Source organism: Ornithorhynchus anatinus, chromosome 7, assembly GCF_004115215.2.
Source record: "Ornithorhynchus anatinus isolate Pmale09 chromosome 7, mOrnAna1.pri.v4, whole genome shotgun sequence".
In the NCBI taxonomy this organism is placed as follows: Eukaryota; Metazoa; Chordata; class Mammalia; order Monotremata; family Ornithorhynchidae; genus Ornithorhynchus; species Ornithorhynchus anatinus.
In genome coordinates, this window is record NC_041734.1 from 42,502,503 (window position 1) to 42,522,271 (window position 19,769).

A 19,769-nucleotide genomic window follows, 5' to 3' on the forward strand; every position below is an offset into this window, starting at 1 on the left:
TTAATAAAAAAAGAGGAGTTTTCCTCTTTTCGCACCCAAATAATAATAATAATGATGGCATTTGTTAAGTGCTTACTATGTGCTAAGTGCTGGGGGGGGTGGTAGGGATAGAGGTCTCTGTGGTCACAGAGTGGCAGCCCATCTGGATTTGCTCTGTTCTGTTGCCCTGAAGTTCTGGAAATTTTAGGTGTGTGGGCACAATAGCCACGGAAAGCTTATTATGTGCAGTGCTGGAGTTATGGAATCCTGCTGCCTGGGCAAAGCTGAGCTCCAGGAGTTTGGGGAAGGAAGGGAAGAAGGAGGAGCAGAAGGCATCTGTAACCTCCCAACAAGACAGTGCTTAAGGCAGGGACAAGTAACAGGAGGCCAGATGGGAAAGAAACTGCCACTACCCAGGATTTAGCCATAATAATGTATTTGTTAAGCGCTTACTATGTGCAGAGCACTGTTCTAAGCGCTGCAGTAGATACAGGGTAATCAGGTTGTCCCATGTGAGGCTCACAGTTAATCCCCATTTTACAGATGAGGGAACTGAGGCACAGAGAAGTTAAGTGACTTGCCCACATTCACACAGCTGACAAGTGGCAGAGGCAGGATTCAAACCCATGACCTCTGACTCCCAAGCCCGGGCTCTTTCCAATGAGCCACGCTGCTTCTCTAATGTTGGTATTTGTTAAGCGCTTACTCTGTGCAGAGCACTGTTCTAAGCGCTGGAGTAGATACAGGGTAATCAGGTTGTCCCACATGAGGCTCACAGTTAATCCCCATTTTACAGATGAGGTAACTGAGGCACAGAGAAGTGAAGTGACTTGGCCACAGTCACACAGCTGACAAGTGGCAGATCTGGGATTCGAACCCATGACCTCTGCTGACTCCCAAGCCTGGGCTCTTTCCACTGAGCCACACCGCTTCTCTGAGCAGCCTGGCCGCCCCCAACCAATCAGGACTCGCCCGAAAAGCAGGGCTTAGGGCAATGTCCAGTTCACCCACACCTGGCCCTGGCACTGTTTACTCACAAGTGCTCAACATACGGTTGCCATTTGCCTCTCCGGTTCGTTCAGTGTCTGTCAGCGTGAAGGCAGCCACGGAAACCTTCAGAAAATTATGTGCTTTTTTCAGATAGATGGATATAGATTTAAATAAAAGTAGTATCGAACGGGATATAAAACACTTTATCGAGAGGCTTTTTTTAGGGGGAAAGTGTGATCGACTTATTTGAGTTATACTGTGATAGAATGTAGTTTTAGAAATTAAAAATTAGGATCTCAGAACTGTAGAGCAAGTGTTAACTCAGAAGGTAAATTCTGAAACCAGGCAGAATGACAGAAATCTAGAAATTCAAACACTCTAGGCCTAGTCGAAAGAGCAAGGACCTGGGAGTCGGAAGACCTGAGTTCTAATCCCAGCTCCACCACTTGCCTGCCGTGAGACCCTGGGCAAGTCACTCAGCTACTTGGGGCCTTAATTTTCTCATCTGTAAAATAGGGATTAAACACCTATTCTCCCTCCCCTTTAGACTGTGGAGATCCCTTTGGGACAAGGAGTGCGTTCAATTTAATTATTCTGTGTCTAACACAAGTCCTTGGTACAGTACTTGATGCACAGTAATCTTTTAACTCTCAAGTACTTCGATTCTTATCCCAGCATCATGGCAAATGGGCAAATATCCTTATACTTTACCATTTCCCTTATTGGTCATTTATTTTATTGTTTGTCTCTTCCTGAAGACCATATTCTCCTTGTGGGAAGGGATAGCACCTACAGACTATTATATGGCACTTTCCCGAGTGCTTAATATAGTGTTCTTCACTTAGTAAGCATTCAGTAAATATCATTAACAATAGTAATGTTGGTATTTGTTAAGCGCTTACTATGTGCCGACCACTGTTCTAAGCACTGGGGTAGATACAGGGTAATCAGGTCTCACGCTGGGCTCACGGTCTTCATCCCCATTTTCCAGATGAGGTAACTGAGGCACAGAGAAGTTAAGTGACTTGCCCAAAGTCACACAGCTGACGAGCGGCTGAGCCGGGATTAGAACCCATGACCTCTGACTCCTAAGTCCGTGCTCTTTCCACTGAGCCACGCTGCTTCTCAAGTATCACAATTATCATCTGCTTGAGAAATAAAGAATCTGTTCTGTTTTAATGGTATTTGTTAAGCACTTACTATGTGCCAGGCACTGTACTAAGCACTGGAGCTAATCAGGTTGGCACTGTCCATGTCCCACATGGGGTTCATGGTTTTAATCGTTATTTTGCAGATGAGGTAATTGAGGTACAGAGAAGTGAAGTGACTTGACCAAGGTCAACCAACAGACAAGCGGCTGGGATTAGAACCAGGTCCTTCTGACTCCCAGGACCGGGCTCTACCCACTACATCACACTGCCTCCCCAAGCTTACTTTTCCTCTAGGATGGAAGGAGGGAACTCTAAGGGTTTGGCCTATTAAGACCTGAGACCAAAGGGAGGATCAGGGAGGATCCCCGAGGTTTCTTCTGCCAGGTGAGAACACTGCAGTCAAACAATCAGTCGATTAATCAGTCATATTCATTGAACACTTACTACGTACTTAGGAGAGTACGACACAACACTATCACAGACACATTCCCTGTTCTAAGCACCGGGGTAGATACAAGTTAATCAGGTTGGACGCAGTCCCCGTCGCACATGGGGCTCGCAGTCTTAATCCTCATTTTACAGATGAGGTAACTGAGGCCAAAGGAGTTAAGTGACTTCTCAGGATTAGAACCCACGTCCTCTGACTCCCAGGCCTGTGCTCTTACCACTAGGCTATGCTGGTTCCCAAGCGCTTGTACACGTGTACTCTCCCAAGTGCTTACTCCAGTGCTCTCTACCTTGTAAGCGCTCAATGAATAAGATTACTGGATTGATTAATTTTCAAACGGTTTAGCTAGCCCCAAATGAATAGCTTTATGTAAGAGTCCACCGCCAGCCTGGCAACTTAGGGCATCCTTAACTACTTTAATTAGCGATGCTCTGAACAAAAACTTCTCACTCTAGGCTTCAAGGCTCTCCATCCCCTTGCCCCCTCCTACCTCTCCTCCCTCATCTCTTTCCACTGCCCACCCCGCACGCTCCGCTCCTCCGCCGCCCACCTCCTCGCCGTCCCCCGTTCTCGCCTATCCCGTCGACCACCTCTGGGCCACGTCCTCCCGCGGTCCCGGAACGCCCTCCCTCCTCACCTCCGCCAAACCGATTCTCTTCCCCTCTTCAAAACCCTACTTAAAGCTCACCTCCTCCGAGAGGCCTTCCCAGACTGAGCTCCCCCCTTTTTTCCCTCTGCTCCCCCTACCTCCCCCCTTCACCTCTCCGCAGCTAAGCCCTCTTCTCCCCCCTTTCCCTCTGCTCCTCCCCGTCTCCCGTCCCACCCCCTCAGCACCGTACTCGTCCGCTCAACTGTATATATCTTCATTACCCTATTTATTTTGTTAATGAGATGTACATCACCTTGATTCTATTTATTTGCTATTGTTTTAACGAGATGTTCTTCCCTTCGATTCTATTTATTGCCACTGTCTGTCTGTCTCCCCCGATTAGACCGTAAGCCCGTCAAAGGGCAGGGACTTCTCTCTCTGTTACCGATTTGTCCATTCCAAGCGCTTAGTACAGTGCTCTGCACATAGTAAGCGCTCAATAAATACTATTGAATGAATGAATGCAAGTAGTAGGTATTGCCAGCCATGCTTCAGGAAAGGGATCACAAGACGTCGTTATAATAAAAGAGCTTTGCAGCGTTAAGATGGAGATTGAGAGGCAGAGAAACCACAGAATAGCTCCCACCACCTCAGAGCCGGCTGGTGGTTGTGGAGGGGTGAATTCCTTGAAGCAGCGTGGCTCAGTGGAAAGAGCACGGGCTTTGGAGTCAGAGGTCACGGGTTCGAATCCCGGCTCGGCCACTTGTCAGCTGTGTGACTGTGGGCAAGTCACTTCACTTCTCGGTGCCTCAGTTACCTCATCTGTAAAATGAGGATTAAGACCGTGAGCCCCACGTGGGACAACCTGATTCCCCTGTGTCTACCCCAGCGCTTAGAACAGTGCTCGGCACATAGTAAGCGCTTAACAAATACCAACATTATTGAAGGAAAGATGCGCGTGACCACCATCTCCCTAGGCAATGGTGGCTTGTCAACAGAGAGCTCCATTAAAATCAGCCACACAGCAAACGGCCGGTTCTGAACTCATCTCTGAGCCAACAGGAGAGTGCGACATTTCAGTTCAATAAATGAACAGACAAATATTTAGACAGAAACAAACCAAAACATATATTACTAGTGAACAATCTTCGAAACTCTTTCCAGCTCTCGTTTCTTCTTTCGTATCTTCTATCTCTTCCTTGCCCTACTTACCTACCCGTTTGCTACACCCTCAGCCCCAGGGGGAAACAGAAATGGCAGGGATGAGAGAGTGTGAATTGTGCTGTGCAGAGCTCTACCACTATACTCAATTCCCTCCGCGAAGGGGCTCAGTGCTAAGGACTTGGGCGCTGAAGCTGATCAGAAGCATATAGGAGAAGCAGCGTGGCTTAGCGGAAAGAGCCCGGGCTTGGGAGTCAAGAGGTCGTGGGTTCTAAACCCGACTCCGCCACTTGTCTGCTGCGTGACCTTGGGCAAGTCACTTAACTTCTCTGGTCCTCAGTTACCTCATCTGTAAAAATGGGGATTAAAAAATGGAAGCCCCGCGTGGGACAATCTGATTACCCTGTATCTACCCCGGCACTTAGAACAGTGCTCTGCATATAGTAAGTGCTTAACAAATACCATAATTATTATTATTATATAACTGGCAACTCCCAGTCTTTTAACTTTCTCTGTTTTTAACCCATTCCTGAACCTCCATGAGCCTAGTTTTTAATGTTGGCTCCTGAAGAAGTTGATAAAGGCAGAATACTCCTCCGTGGTCACTGACAGATTGGGAGATTCCCCCCAGATTCCCCCCATCTGAATCGTGACTGGGGGCTTCCGAAGTGCTCCTGCCTAATCTCGTAGAGAGAAGCGGGGGGCATTTCTCCCCAGGAGCCCCCAGGTGAGCTATTGATTGCCCATCACTTCAGGCGGAGCTTGGAGACTCTAAAGACTAGTATCTAAGTGGTTCAAACTGCTCAGTCAATCAACCAGTGGTATTTATTGAGTGATGACTGTGTGGAGAGGACTCTACTAAACTCTTAGGGGGGAGGATAACAAAGTAGAGTTGGTAGGCATAATCCCTGCCCTCAAGGAATTTACAGTCTGTTGCTCGGAACCTGAATAAATCAAGCAAGGGAAGCAGTGTGACCAGGATAGAACGCGGGCCTGGGAGTGAGAAGGACCCGGGTTCTAATCCCAGCTCCTCCACTTGTCCGCTGTTTGACTTTGGGCAAGACATTTAACTTCTCAGTTACCTCATCTGAAAAATAGAGATTAAGGCTATGAACCCAATGTGGGACACGGACTGTGTCCACCTGATTAGCTTGTGTCTATCTCAGTGCTTCGAACAGTGTTTGACACATAGTAAGCACTTCACAAATACCATGGGGAAAAAAAAGCAAGCTCCAGTTTCCAAGGTCACCTCCACTAAATGATATTACCTCTGTAGAAATCTAGGGGGAATACACGTTCTTCATCCTAGGAAGTCCAAACTCCCAAGGGTGTGAGATTTATTTATATTTGTACTACTTACTGTTCTATCTATTGTAGTACCTTCTGTTTCTAATTTTTGCCTATCTGCCCCATTGAACTGTAAGCTTCTTGATGACAGAAAATATGTACCTCGCTTCTGTGTACTCTCCTTAAGTATTTAGCATTCAGCAAATTCCACTAATGGAATGATAGGACAAGGAAAGCAACATGGCCTATTTGACAAAGCGTGGACCTGGGAGCCAGAGGACCTAAGTTCTAATCCTCATTCCACCACTTTCCTACTGTGTGACCTCGGGTAAGTCACTGAACTTCTCCGTGCCTTAGTTTTCTCATCTGTGAAACAGAGATTAAATACACGTTCACCATCACCCTTAGACTGTGAGACCCTTTTAGGACAGGGACCGTGTCTGATGTGATTAACTCTTATCTAACCAATGTTAGAACAGAGCTTGACGCATGGTAGGTACCTAACAAATACCATTAAAAAAATTGGTACTAACCATAGAAAAAACAAAATGGTAAAATGGTATATCATGTCAACAACAATAAAGTATTTGATCACACGCTGTTTCACCTGAGCGACATTTGTAATCTCTGACTGTCAGGGTCCCCTTACATAAAAGGAATTTTTAACCCACCTCTCAGGATACCTCTCACTGTAGTCTCAGATATATAGAGAAGCAGTGTGGCTCAGTGGAAAGAGCCCTAGCTTGGGAGTCAGGGGTCATGGGTTCAAATTCCAGCTCTGCCACTTGTCAGCTATGTGACTATGGGCAAGTCACTTTGCTTCTCTGTGCCTCAGTTCCCTCATCTGGAAAATGGGGATTAACTGTGAACCTCACCTGGGACAACCTGATTACTCTGTATCTTCCCCAGTGCTTAGAACAGTGCTCTGCACATAGTAAGCGCTTAACAAATACCAACATTATTATTATTACTATTATTATTATTAATCTTCTTCCCCCTGAATTTTCCTGGGGTGAGGTAAGGGAGGAAGGAAAAGTCCTCTAATAATAATGTAGGTATTTGTTAAGCGCTTACTATGTGCAGAGCACTGTTCTTAGCGCTGGGGAAGATACAGAGTCATCAGGTTGTCCCACTTGAGGCTCACAGTTAATCCCCATTTTACAAATGAGGTAACTGAGGCCCAGAGAAGTGAAGTGACTTGTCCACAGTCACACAGCTGACAAGTGGCAGAGCCGGGAGTCGAACCCATGACCTCTGACTCCCAAGCCCAGGTCTTTCCACTGAGCCACGCTGCTTCTCTAGACCATAAGATCATTATGGGCAGGAAACACATCTACTAATTTTGTTGTATTGTACTCTTCCAAGTGCTTAGTACAGTGCTCTGCACATAGTAAGGGTTCAGTAAATACTATTGATTGATTAATTGAGGAGGATGGGAGCCTAGAAGCATGGCACGCCTGGGGTACAGGGCAGAGAAAACATTCCTTTGTCTTGACAACATCTTACCTTCAGATGAGTAAATGTGAGGCCTGCTGTCTTTCCCCCATCTCTCCAGTTCTCGTTGTTGACCCGATCCAAGATGGAAAGACTGTCCAGGCGGTGACCCTTGAGTGTTCCCACGATACCAAGGAGCTTCGAAAGAAGGTGATTGGTGGAAACCCTGGAAAAACAAGGAGAGAAATGTTTGAAATGCTCACGGTAACAGTTCAGCTGGACGTGGCCGGAAATCTTAATAAACTATTCAGGAGGGATTTGCACTTTCATTTTACCTTAAAAATCTGATCTATCAGTCAGTGGTATTTATTAACTGCTACTTTGTGAAATGATGGCTTAAAAGGGGATTGAATGAGTCCACATTTTGAAGAGAAAGCCTTTGAGGAACATCCTTTCTTGTGGGCAGGGAATGTGTCTATCCAACTCTGTTATACTGTACTCTCCCAAGCACTTAACAGAGTGCTCACCACATTGTAAAGTGCTCAACAAATATGATTGATTGGTACTTCTGTCAGCACAATCTGTCTGGACACAACACGAAGCCATGTTGGAAGAAATATTTGGGTAATCTGATCTATCAGTCAGTGGTATTTATTAACTGCTACTTTGTGAAATGATGGCTTAAAAGGGGATTGAATGAGTCCACATTTTGAAGAGAAAGCCTTTGAGGAACATCCTTTCTTGTGGGCAGGGAATGTGTCTATCCAACTCTGTTATATTGTACTCTCCCAAGCACTTAACAGAGTGCTCACCACATTGTAAAGTGCTCAACAAATATGATTGATTGGTACTTCTGTCAGCACAATCTGTCTGGACACAACACGAAGCCATGTTGGAAGAAATATTTGGGTATAGGTGCATATCATTGGTCAAGGTGGGAGACCATAATATGGGTTTTTCTTAAATTAAGGTTCATCATGACCATAACCCACGTGCTATAGAAGAACCAAGATTTAGGAAATGCAAGACTGTTTTACCTCATTAGATACAATCAGGATCAGTGTGGCCTAGTGAAAAGAGCACGGGCCTGGGAGCCAGAGGACCGATTAGACTGTAAGCCCGTCAAACGGCAGGGACTGTCTCTATCTGTTGCCGACTTGTTCATCCCAAGCGCTTAGTACAGTGCTCTGCACATAGTAGGCGCTCAATAAATACTATTGAATGAATGAATGAATGAGTTCTAGTCCCAGCTCTACTACTTGCCTGCCATGGGACTAGGGCAAGTCACTTCACTTCTCTATACCAAAGTTTCCTCGACTATAAAATGGGAATTCAATACCCGTTCTCCTGCCTTAGACTGTGAGCTCCATTAGGGATGGAGACTGTGTCTGATCTGGTAAAATCGAAGCTACCTCAGGGCTTAGAACAGTAGTGAACACTTAAATACCATAATTAACCTGCTAAAAATTACATTTTTATCCACCTGGTTCCGTGATTGCACCTATGAGTCTTCATATTAAACTGGAAGAATCAACTGCAGAGATTATTTTATTCTACTTTTCTTTAATGCCAGTTTTGGCCAGAATGAACAATTGTGCACTTTTAATCTTCATAGCTAATAGCTCATGAAAGCCACGGAATGAAAAATCCTGGCCCCATTTCCTTTCTTCACTGAATCCCAGCAAGCCTGGGCAACACATTTATTTCCCGAAATAAATTAAAATGCTTTTCCTCTGATGGTCACTTCCAGACCGCCAGCGTTTCAGAGAAGAAACGATTGTTCCAAACAGTCCCCACTGATGAAGATGCTGAATAGGGGAATAAATCTTCTGCCTTGCAGGATAATGCTGCATTCAGGAACAAACGAGCATTTGACAAGTCACTTCCCCTGCTCTGCAAAGATGACTCATCACACCAACTAACATTCCCCCACCCTCTTTCAGGTCTTAGGAATGAACAATTTCCATCCAGAGAGACAACCTAAAGCGATACATTTTTATTTTTGTAGCATAATGAAAGCACCCCTCTTTATGCTTAAGCAAAACTGTTGCACTATGGTGACTATTCACCACCCTAAAATGAGAAACAAGTTTTCATGTTGATAACCGATGGCTCGCTTCCTGGGTGCTAAATTACTGCTAGGCCCAAGAAGCCTTTATTTCAGCGTAGATTCGTTTTCACATACGCTCAGAGGTTTTTCAGGGCAGTGGATATCTGGGCAATGGAGTCACTTTTTGGAGCAGATGGATGGCGTCTACAGCGTCCTGCTTACAACTAGAGAGACCATTCATCTGGTTTGGTTCCAGACAGTCCAGTTTTCAGCTGATCCACCCCTGTCTACCATGAATACAGCACCGGAGGCCTTTATGACACCTATTTGTATTTCAAAACTCCCAGCCTTCCACCACCTCAACTCCTGCCACCGAGTCCTATGGTTCTATGGTCCTATGGTTCTGACCCAGGGGTTGGAGATCCACGCTGTGAGGTTTCATACGGTGTCATTTCACTGTGTTATGTAATCAACGTGATGAATGTCCGTTATTTTTGGGTTAGCAAAGGGGCATCTGCCATCTTTGGCAAACAGCATGGCTTAGTGGAAAGAGCATAGGCCTGGGAGTCGGGGGACCTGGGTTCTAATCCAGGTTTCACCATTTAATAATAATAATAATGTTGGTATTTGTTAAGCACTTATTATGTGCCAAGCACTGTTCTAAGCGCTGAGGGTACGAAGTTATCAGGTTGTCCCACGTGGGGCTCACAGTCTTGATCCCTATTTTACAGATGAGGTAACTGAGGCACCCAGAAGTTAAGCGACTCGCCCAAAGTCACACAGCTGTCAAGTGGCGGAGCTGGGATTAGAACCCATGACCTTTGCCTCCTAAACCCGTGCTCTTTCCACTGAGCCACGCTGTTTCTCATTTGCCAGCTGTGTGACCTTGGGCAAGTCACTTAACTTCTCTGGGTCTCAGTTTCCTCAACTGTAAAATGGGGATTCAATCCCCGATCTCCATCTTCCTCAGATTGTGTGCCCATGCGGGACAAGGACAGTATCTGACCTGATAAACTTGTACTTACCACAGTGCTTAGAATAGTGCTCGACACATTGTAAGTGCTTGACCAAAAAAAAAAAAGTACTATCATTACTGAGTGTCATCAGTAACCACTGAGGCCAGGCCCACTCCCAAACATTTGTGGCCTGCAAACTGAGAACGTGCCCATCCGGCTGGATGGAGGTAGTTTACTTGTCTGCTTTCTGTTCCTAAAATTCTGAGGTCTGACTCACTCCGCCTGAGTCTACGCTCCTTGTGGGCAGGGAATCTGTCCCTTCTTCATTCTGGACTTCCCTAGGGCCTAGTACAATCATCGCCCCAACTCGGAGCTCAATAAATACCATTACTGCTCACCTATAGCGTTGCAACAACAGGCCCAACTTTACTTCAGAGTCGACCCAACCTTCTCACTTCAGCTGAAGTGAAAGCCGACTATCCTATCGCAAATCTCATCTACTGTCCTAACCCGGCACCTGGCACAGGACTGAACCCACAGCGGGCAGAAGGTAGCTTTGACGTTCTAGCAGCGGGTATGCCTTTCTTCAGGGTATCCCATATAAAATAACAGCACCTTCTGAATGTCCTTCTGAGTGTGAGGAGTAAGAAAAGAGGGAATGGGTGCCGGGCCCAGAAGTATTAAAAACAGCCAAGACTTATTCTGACCTCAAGAGAGAAAATCCAGCCAACCCAGCCCATGTGTTATTGCTGTAGCGAAAAAGGGAAAGGGAATCTTGGGTTGAAATCCACTCAACTATTCATTTAGAACAAGTTCTTAGGCGACTCAGTTCATGGTCCAGCTTCTTAACTCCATCCTCACCTCTAAATATAATTCAGATCTACCTCACAGGGGTGAGGCAGAAATTAATTACTGTTTATAAAAGGCCTCTTGAAACATAAAAGATGTTATGCAAATGCAGATTATAATTACTGCTATCTACTTGGGTGAGAGCTAATAATTAGATGCTAAATTCTGAGAGTCATCTGGAAAGATGAAGGAGCTCGTTTGAATATTTTGAAAGTGTTAGAAGCTTCCCGAAATGCTTTTCAGCTGGTCACCATGCTAGGTTTGGCTATCCAGGCCCACCCAGCCTCACTTCCAGTAATGTTAATAATAATGTAATAATAATAGTGTTGGTATTTGTTAAGCGCTTACTATGTGCAGAGCACTGTTCTAAGTGCTGGGGTAGATACAGGGTAATCAGGTTGTCCCACGTGAGGCTCACAGTCTTAATCCCCATTTTACAGATGAGGGAACTGAGGCACAGAAAAGTGAAGTGACTTGCCCACAGTTACACAGCTGACAAGTGGCAGATCTGGGATTCGAACCCATGACCTCTGACTCCCAAGCCCGAGCTCTTTCCACCGAGCTACGCTGCTTCCCTGTTATCAGGTCAGCAATTACACGGGAAAAAAGCCGTGCGCAAATAACTTCTTCTACCTGGCCCTTGTAATTGTGGGAGATTCTTTGAGCAAAGGAAATCTAAAATAGCATTTACCTCCAGTGGTGAGAGCTTGATGGGATGAGATCAACCCCCTGACATATGACTTTCTTCATGCTGTCTTCTGGGAATCCCTGGGTTAGTTGGGTTCTTTCAAGTTTAAGGATATTGTGATTTCTCTTCACCACCGGCACAATGTTGAATCGAATCATTCTCCAGCCACTGGAGACCAGCAGAGACATATGGAGGTTTTCTTCCTTTAAATTCCCAGCATTCAGAGCACCTGAAATGACAGATAATGTTCGGACCAAACATGAAATGAAATCCTGCCTATCCTCATGTGTGTCTTCAAAAATTGCTGCTGTTTTCCTAGAGAAGTTCTTTTTAGTGGCTATTTTCCACCTCCTTGTCACCTTCTTTGATTCAATCATCTCCCTAGCTATTTCTCTCAATTCTCCAATTTATTTTCTAGGGAAGCTTTCAGTGTGTCTACCAACTCTGATATACTGTACTCTCCCAAGCCCTCAGTAACCTCCTCCTACACACAGTAAGCACTCATATATGATAATTGATCTTCATTTGATGCATCCCTGTCTCACCCACTGACTGCTGTTTGTTTCCCACCGGTCTGAATAACCATTACTACCAGTTTCACCATAGCAACCTGTTTGTTACCTATTTCTTGTAATGCTCCATTAGCTTGAGGTTATTGTGTAGCAACTGTTATCATGAAGCTGGAAGAAAAGTACTTTTAATGCATTACTTATTAAGGGTGATTACCAATAAGAACAGTGATGATCAAAACATAATTGAGCTTTCTTTTTGCCTTTTGGTTTGCATGTAAGGTCTCCTATATTAGGAGTTTTAGTCTGCAGGATAAAATTCAAAGATTTGCTTCTTTCTTCCTATTGTAAAACATGTTCAGAAAATGTTAAAAAAAATCCTCTTTATATTTTGCTGGCCTTAGGAACAAAATTTCTTGAATTCTTTGTCCAAGCACTTCAGGAATATTTCAACCTATGTGGATTTTGAGAATTAAAAAAACTAAATTTATGAACCCAACTCCTAGAATTTTCTCTCACCAGGAGTAAATAATCATTATAAAAATAACATTTATTTAGCTCTTACTATGTGCTGTGGTAGATATTAGATAATCCAGTCAGGCACAGAATCTAAGGAGAAGAATTTAATCCCCATTTAACAAATGAGGAAACTGAGGTAACAGAGAAGTTAAGCGACTCGCCCAAGGTCAAGCATAGGGGAAATGACAGAGTCAAGACTAGAACCCAAGTCACCTGACTTGCAGTTCCATGCTCTTTCTAGTAGGTCATGATTAGATCTGTAGTTTAATGGGAGGGATATTGAATATCCACACTCTTCTCCCAAGAGGACTGCACAGAAGATGCAGAGGCTGAGGGGAGAAGTTTGATAGCTCTATCTGGAAGGAAAAAAAAACACTGGGAAAGAAGCAAAATGGAGAAATAGGGAGAGAGAGAAGGAGATGGGCAGTGGAGAGAGGAGACGAGATACTGTGAGTTGGGCAACACAGAAAAGGGCGGCACATTCAGAAACTCACTATATACCTTTGATTTACTGATTGTTGGTGAAAAAGATAAGGAGAAGAAGAGAGGAATAAGGTACAACAAAACAGAGCCGGATACTGTGAAATTGATGGCTGTAATTTTTTCTAACTATTCTATCTTTACTACAAGGCCCCAGGTGCTCGGTATACAATATGTCCCGCACACAGTAAACCCTCAAAGAATATTGGTGATGATAATGATAGGGTTCAGGAGTAGAGGAGGGAGCAAAGGAATAGAAAGAAATGAAAAAAATGCTAAAATCATGGGAATGTTTCATAGGAATCAACTAGTTACATTTCTGAAAGTCAGAGTAGCAACACTGCAGTATTATAGCCTGACATCAAAGACCCCAGAGGGCAGACTACCAGCGATTTTTTTAAAGTTATTTCATAAAACCCATTGTATTCCATCACTGAATTGTGATTGGCAGAGACCAGAGAGTCTGAATGGTTCTGATCAATTCCTCCCTGCAGGAAGTCTCAAAATCAAGCTTCTTGTGGGCAGGGAACACATCTACAAGTCTTCTGGATTGTACTCTCCCAAACGCTTAGTACAGTGCTCTGCACACAGTAAGTGGTCAATAAATACCATTGATTGAACCAAGGTTCATCCATCATTCTTGACAGGAAACTCCACCACGTGAGTTCCATAAGCCTCTAAGGACTGATGACATATGTAAATTTTCCAAAGAACTGAGGACCCAAAAATGGTGGCCTACATTTTACAATTCTTTCAGTCAAAAAAATTCTTTCTACCTGAAATATCCAGGTAATTGAGGATCTGGTGTATTTCAGAGACTATTGTGAATATTTTGCATGGGTAGGCTCAGCTTTATATGACCAACACCATAACCAGAGATACTAAATTCCTGAAATATGACAGCATTCCATTGGTTAAATATTATCTCAGAAAGACTACTGGTAATTATGCAGAAAGGCTCTGCTGAAGATCCTGTGTCCTAGTAATCAGTTAATCATATTAATCAAGCACTTACTGTGTGCAGAGCCCTTAGGCGAGTATAATAATATAGAGTTGGTAGACATGTTGCCTGGCCACAAGGAGTTAACATTTTAGACCCGGGGGAGGAGGGGCTGATTTTAAAATAATTTACATTTATTAATATGTTCAGAAGTGCTGTGGGGCTCAGGGAGGGGCGAATGAAGGATACACATTCAAGTGTAAGGGCGATGCAGAGGGGAAGAGGGAGTAGGGGAAATGAAAGCTAAATCAGGGAAGGCCTCTTGGAGGAGAAGTGATAGTAGATCCAACTAAAGGGACAAAGAGATGACATAAAGGAGCTTTCAGTAAACTTCCATCAGTCAAGTTCCTTGAAAGCTTGTGAATCCTATTAGGCCCACCACAGGCACGGAGCGTCTCACTTCCCTGGCTGTTATTGCAGAAAAGAGATATGACCCACTTTTAGAAACCTACCCGAGCAACAACTCACTAAGGAGGCTAAAGTTCTCATCAGACCTGCTGAGTCGAAGCAACAACCGAAAAGCGGATTTTCCCAAGAAAGGTTAATAGTAATCGAATGCCAAAATCCCTGTAATAAATATTTGAAGACTGATAAAATTGAAACAACTTCTTCTAGGATACTGTTCCTGAACCATCTTTGTTGGCTGAAGGTGAACTTCCATCTTTTTTAATGAAGCAGATTTCGTTATCCGCTCACTTACTTTGGACGATACCTTCCTCCTCTCCCCTCTTGCGCTGCGACTTGTCTGTTCAAATGACTAATGTTGCTGTTCTGTCCACAGTGTAATTCTGCGTCTCAGAAAAACAGCTCAGCAACAACCAACCAGCTCACCTCCTCCAGGAGGCCTTCCCAGACTGAACCCCCCCTTTCCCTCTGCTCCTCCTCCCCTCCCCATTCCCCCTTCTCCTGCCCTCTGCTCTTCCCCTTTCCCCTCCCCACAGCACTGTGCATATTTGTATATATTATTTATTACTCTATTTATTTGGTTAATGATATGTATATATCTATGATTTTATTTATCTTGATATTTATGCCAAACTACTTGTTTTGTTTTGTTCTGTTTTGTTTTGCTGTCTGTCTCCTCCGTTTAGACTGTGAGCCCGTTATTGGGCAGGGATTGTCTCTATCTGTTGCTGAATTGTACATTCCAAGTGCTTAGTACTGTGCTCTGCACATAGTAAGCACTCAGTAAATACGATGGAATGAATGAATGAACGAACGAACAACAAACGAATGAGCGAACAAACCAACAACAGTCTGGTTTTCAGTCTTAAGATAAAACTATTTTGGCAGCGGTAGTGAAAGACACACCTCCTTTTTGGTGCATATCAATCTTTCATTATCAGAAAATACAGAAGTTGGGAAAACGTCCAAATAATCTTGATTGCAACCTGTGCTCCAGAGGGGTTGGTCTTGTTAAACCTGTCTGCTGCACAAAAACTACCTGTTTCCAGGTGCTTTCCTTTTAAGAAAGGCGTTCTGAAAAAATATCACTGGAATTCAGTAAACACAGTAAGGTCTGTACCTTATTGTCACTCTACCCACGGCTGAAATCAGGGAAGGGCTTGCATAACCTCATATTCAACATTCCTTTTTGTTAAATCTTGTACCTCTCCTCGGAAGATCTCAAGAACTGGGAGATCTGTACTTAGTTTCTTGGGGAAATCTCAGTCAGCAGAAAACTACGTGTGTGGGTTTCACGTGAAATCGGTCAGATGGTTCATCCGAATCCTCCTACGTCAAAAAGTTCTGGTAAGATCCTCTACATGCAATAGGCACTTGTTGGCTGACACACTAGTTACTGTAAACCATGGAGAGGAAGACATTTTTGTTTTAAACCTTTGCTTTTCTGCATAGTCAAGCTCAGTCAAGGAGCAAGTGACTGGATGTAGAATAAAACTGCTATATCCAACCGAATCGCTGTTAACTCTGGGTAGTACATGATGACCACCCTGGGCCTGGAGCACAACCCCAAATCCTCGAGATTGAATTTTTAAAATAGACATTCTCTTAATCGAGGGTGACTTAAGAGATGAAGGGTGTTATAAGATGAGATGTGATCAAAAATTAGCATAGGCAGACTAAACACATTTAGCTCATTCATTCATTCATTCGATAGTATTTATTGAGCACTTACTATGTGCAGAGCACTGTACTAAACTCTTGGAATATACAATTTGGCAACAGATAGAGACAATCTAACGACCAAAGATGTTCAGACCCCTTGTTTCTCATGTCCATTACCCCCACGCTCTCCTGAGCAAATCAACCTCTTTCGGTAAGAGACAGATTTTTGTTTTCTGCCATGGAATCAGAGGCTGCTTTCTACTGCACCTTTATTTTCTCATCCTGCTCTGGGAGATCAGTGCTTGGAGATTTAGGAACTCCGTTTTCAGCTCATTCTTTCTCCACGATTTGTGTACCTCATGTCCTACATTATTTAGATTTTTTTAGAGTGTTAAATGAAGGGACAAGTTGCTTAATAATAACAATAATCATAATAATAGTTGTTGAGCACTTATTATGGGCCAAGCACTGTGCTAAGTACTGGGGCTGATCCAAGATCATCAGGTCCCACATGGGGCTCACAGTCTAAGTGGGAGAGAGAATGGGCATTGGCTCCCCATTTTGCAGATGAGGGCTGAGGCCCAGAGAAGTCAAGTGACTTGCCCAAGATCACACAGCAGGCAAGTGGCAAAGCAGGGATTAAAACCCAGGTCTTCTGACTCCCAAGCCCGTACTCTTTCCACTAGGCCACACTGCTCCCCTGCTGCTTTCCTTAGCAGCCTGTCTCTGAACCTCAGTCAAAATCCTGTTGGTTTCTCTTGTCGTCTCTTCCATTTAGCACCTCTCTTCTGTGCCTCATCTCCCCCCTGAGGTAAAGAGTAAAGAAACAAATCCTAAATTCTTCCCATATTCTGAATCGCCCACACCCATCTGTGGTTCGCAAGGTTCGGGGTACCTGGCAGGATGAGCCTATGGTGTTTGCAGTGAACAATGGCAGCGACAAGCAGGTCCTTCAAAATCTTGAGGATCTTTCCAGGAACAATGTGTCCCCTGCACTCAGGGTCATCCAGTGCGCCAAATACGTCCTCTGTCATCCACCCTTCCAGGCCAACTGCTTCCCTGGGAATCCCTAGCAAACAGGAGACTGGTGTGTCTTCTGGAGTTTCCTCGGATTCTTTATCTGAGTTCTCCTTAACCAGAAGGGCATCGGCATTCACCCGCAGAGGAACTTCCATCGTTAATTCATCCTCGGAGGTTCGGAGGGCAAACTGGAAGGCTTCTAAGTCTCTTGAATAATCCACTATAAACCTGGAATCCATATCGTGGACTCTCTCCAGCACGGTCAGCAAAACATTCTCCGCTCTTTGGTAATCTTGAATCTTCTGAGCCTCCCGCGACCGAATGGCTTGGATGTAATGATGCCAGAGGGAGATCTTCACAGCCATGGCTAAGCACAGGAGTTAATAGTCCGGGAACAGATAGTCCTTTAGCGATGTATCTCCTGCCAACCAGACAAGGACATCAGTGCATTTGGTGCAGCTCTGGGCAAGAAAGGATGAATGTAGAAGGGAGGGGAAAGAAAGAAAGATTCAGGGATCAGAACAGGTACATAAGAGGGAGGAGCACCTAGTGAAATTCCAGTAGAACAACCGGCTCACTGTTTCCCTCTTAAATAGTTGACATGGGGCCAAGTGCCTTTGAAGTGAATTGTTGAGTCAGACAACTAACAATTAGCCATATCAGGCAAGGTGCCCAGCCAGCAAGGGGAACTCCAGGTACCTTCTCTCACAGCAATCCCAGCCAGCATCCTCACCAATCCTCTCCTCCCTCCCTCTCTTCATTCCTAATTATATTAAACATGCACCAACTTCATCGGTGACACGGAATACCAACTGGAAATTTACTAAAAGTCGCAGGGAGCAGGATTGTCAACACTTGTTAGTCCTGACAGCGTCCCTCTGGAGAAGGTATCATTTGTTACCCGGCTCATTAAGAATCTGATTTTGCTCCCTTCAGAAGGGAAGAATGGGCAGGGCAGTGGTTGTCCAATGCCAGTGACTGATGTCAGCTTGGCTGAATGGCTTAGTGGAAAGAGCACGGGCTTGGGAGTCAGAGGATGTGGGTTCTAATCCCGGTTCCACCACTACTCTGCTGTGTGACCTTGGGTAAGTCACTTCATTTCTCTGTGCCTCAGTTGCCTCATGTGCAAAATGGGGATTGAGACTGTGAGCCCCATGCGGGACAGGGGCTGTGTCCAAGCTGATTTGCTTCTTTCCACCCCAACACTTAGTACAGTGCCTGGCACAGAGTAAGCATTTAACAAATGCCATTATTTGTTGTTATTATTAGACTCCTCTTCTACACTGCTGAAAAGTCACAATGGACAGAGCAGAGAGACTGGCGGGTAGAAGACGTCATCTCAGCTTGATACGAAGGGGAGGTTGCTTTATTCTCCTTTACTCCTAAAATCGCTCTGTTGAGCCCTCGGGGACCTGAATAGAAAACTTGGAACTGATGAGAACAAAGATAATCCACTCTTTTTGTTTGGAAAACAAGGGAGTTCTAAGAACTCTTTAAACATGCCATTTTCCCTCCCAAGATCCAAATAAAGCAGAGAGAGGGCAAGCAAGTTCTAAACATTTCACAGATGGGAAGAGTGAGACAGTGAGAGGTTAAGAGCCTTATCAGTAAAATGTGAATTAAGCCTGTGAGCCCCGAGTGGGACAGGGACTGTATCCAACCCAATTATCTCGTATCTACTCTAGCACTTAGAACAGTATCTGGCACATAGTAAGTGCTTAACAAATGCCATTATTAATACTATTACTAACTGGAAAGACCCTCTAGGCTATAAGCTCATTGTGGGCAGGGAACGTATCTACCAACTCAGTTGTATTGTACCTCCTCAAGTGCTTACTTCGGTACTCTGCACATAGTAAATGCTCAATAAATACCATTGTTTGATTGAGAGACCCAGGTCCAAGCTTGCCCCCGGAACTCTTTAATTGGCACATCCGCCTGACTGGCCCAAAAAATTTTAGACTTTTCCGTATCTTCACTCTTTCTCCCACCCTACTTTCCCACCGCCCGGTCTCTGGGCAGCCCCCAGACCTTGGGCATCTGGTGAAGGAGGGAAAGGAGACTGGCTTGTGGCCTACAACAAGTAGCCTCCACTTGGGGGTGTGGAAATTTTGATCCAGTTAGGAATCACGCACCTGAGGACACTCCAACATCAAGAGGCCCAATGTCAGCATGGTCAATCAATCAATCACATTTATTGAGCACTTACTGGCTGCAAAAACACTGTATTAAGTACTCAGGAGAGTACATTATAACAGAGTTGGTAGACATGTTCCCTGCCCACAAGGAGCTTACTGTCTAGAGGGACAGACAGATATTAATATAAATAAGCTATGGATAATATAAATTATAGATAGATCCCAACATAATGATGCTTTCATGCTGAATTGAAAAAAACCTCTATAACACTAGTTTATAATAAAATGTTAAAACATATTTAATTCAAGCAATGCTCATTACAGCCAAAGATAACTAAGTGGATTTTCTTTCCTCCCACTAGAGTGAGGTTCTTGCTAGAAACCGTGATTGTTCAAGGAAATTTATGCTGTCCATCATCTCTCGCCATTTTACAAATCAGGTTTCTGCACCCAT

The 19,769-nt window shown here is 44.4% G+C and overlaps 1 protein-coding gene across 10 annotated transcripts in view; it reads right to left on the minus strand.

Moving 5' to 3' along the window:
- The window catches only part of MAB21L4 (mab-21 like 4), a 42,450-nt gene that overhangs the window by 4,248 nt on the left and 18,433 nt on the right, over positions 1–19,769 (minus strand). For 8 of the 10 annotated variants that reach the window (XM_029068454.2, XM_007669211.3, XM_007669190.3 and 5 more), the window contains 3 exons: positions 17,053–17,638; positions 11,586–11,811; positions 7,112–7,265 (listed from right to left, as the gene is read on the minus strand). In XM_029068454.2, the coding sequence (XP_028924287.1) occupies positions 7,112–7,265; positions 11,586–11,811; positions 17,053–17,542 (870 nt within the window). In that variant the 5' untranslated portion in view covers positions 17,543–17,638. The remainder of the gene's footprint in view (positions 1–7,111; positions 7,266–11,585; positions 11,812–17,052; positions 17,639–19,769) is intronic. The other 2 variants (XM_007669224.3, XM_029068457.1) reach the window with 1 other exon arrangement.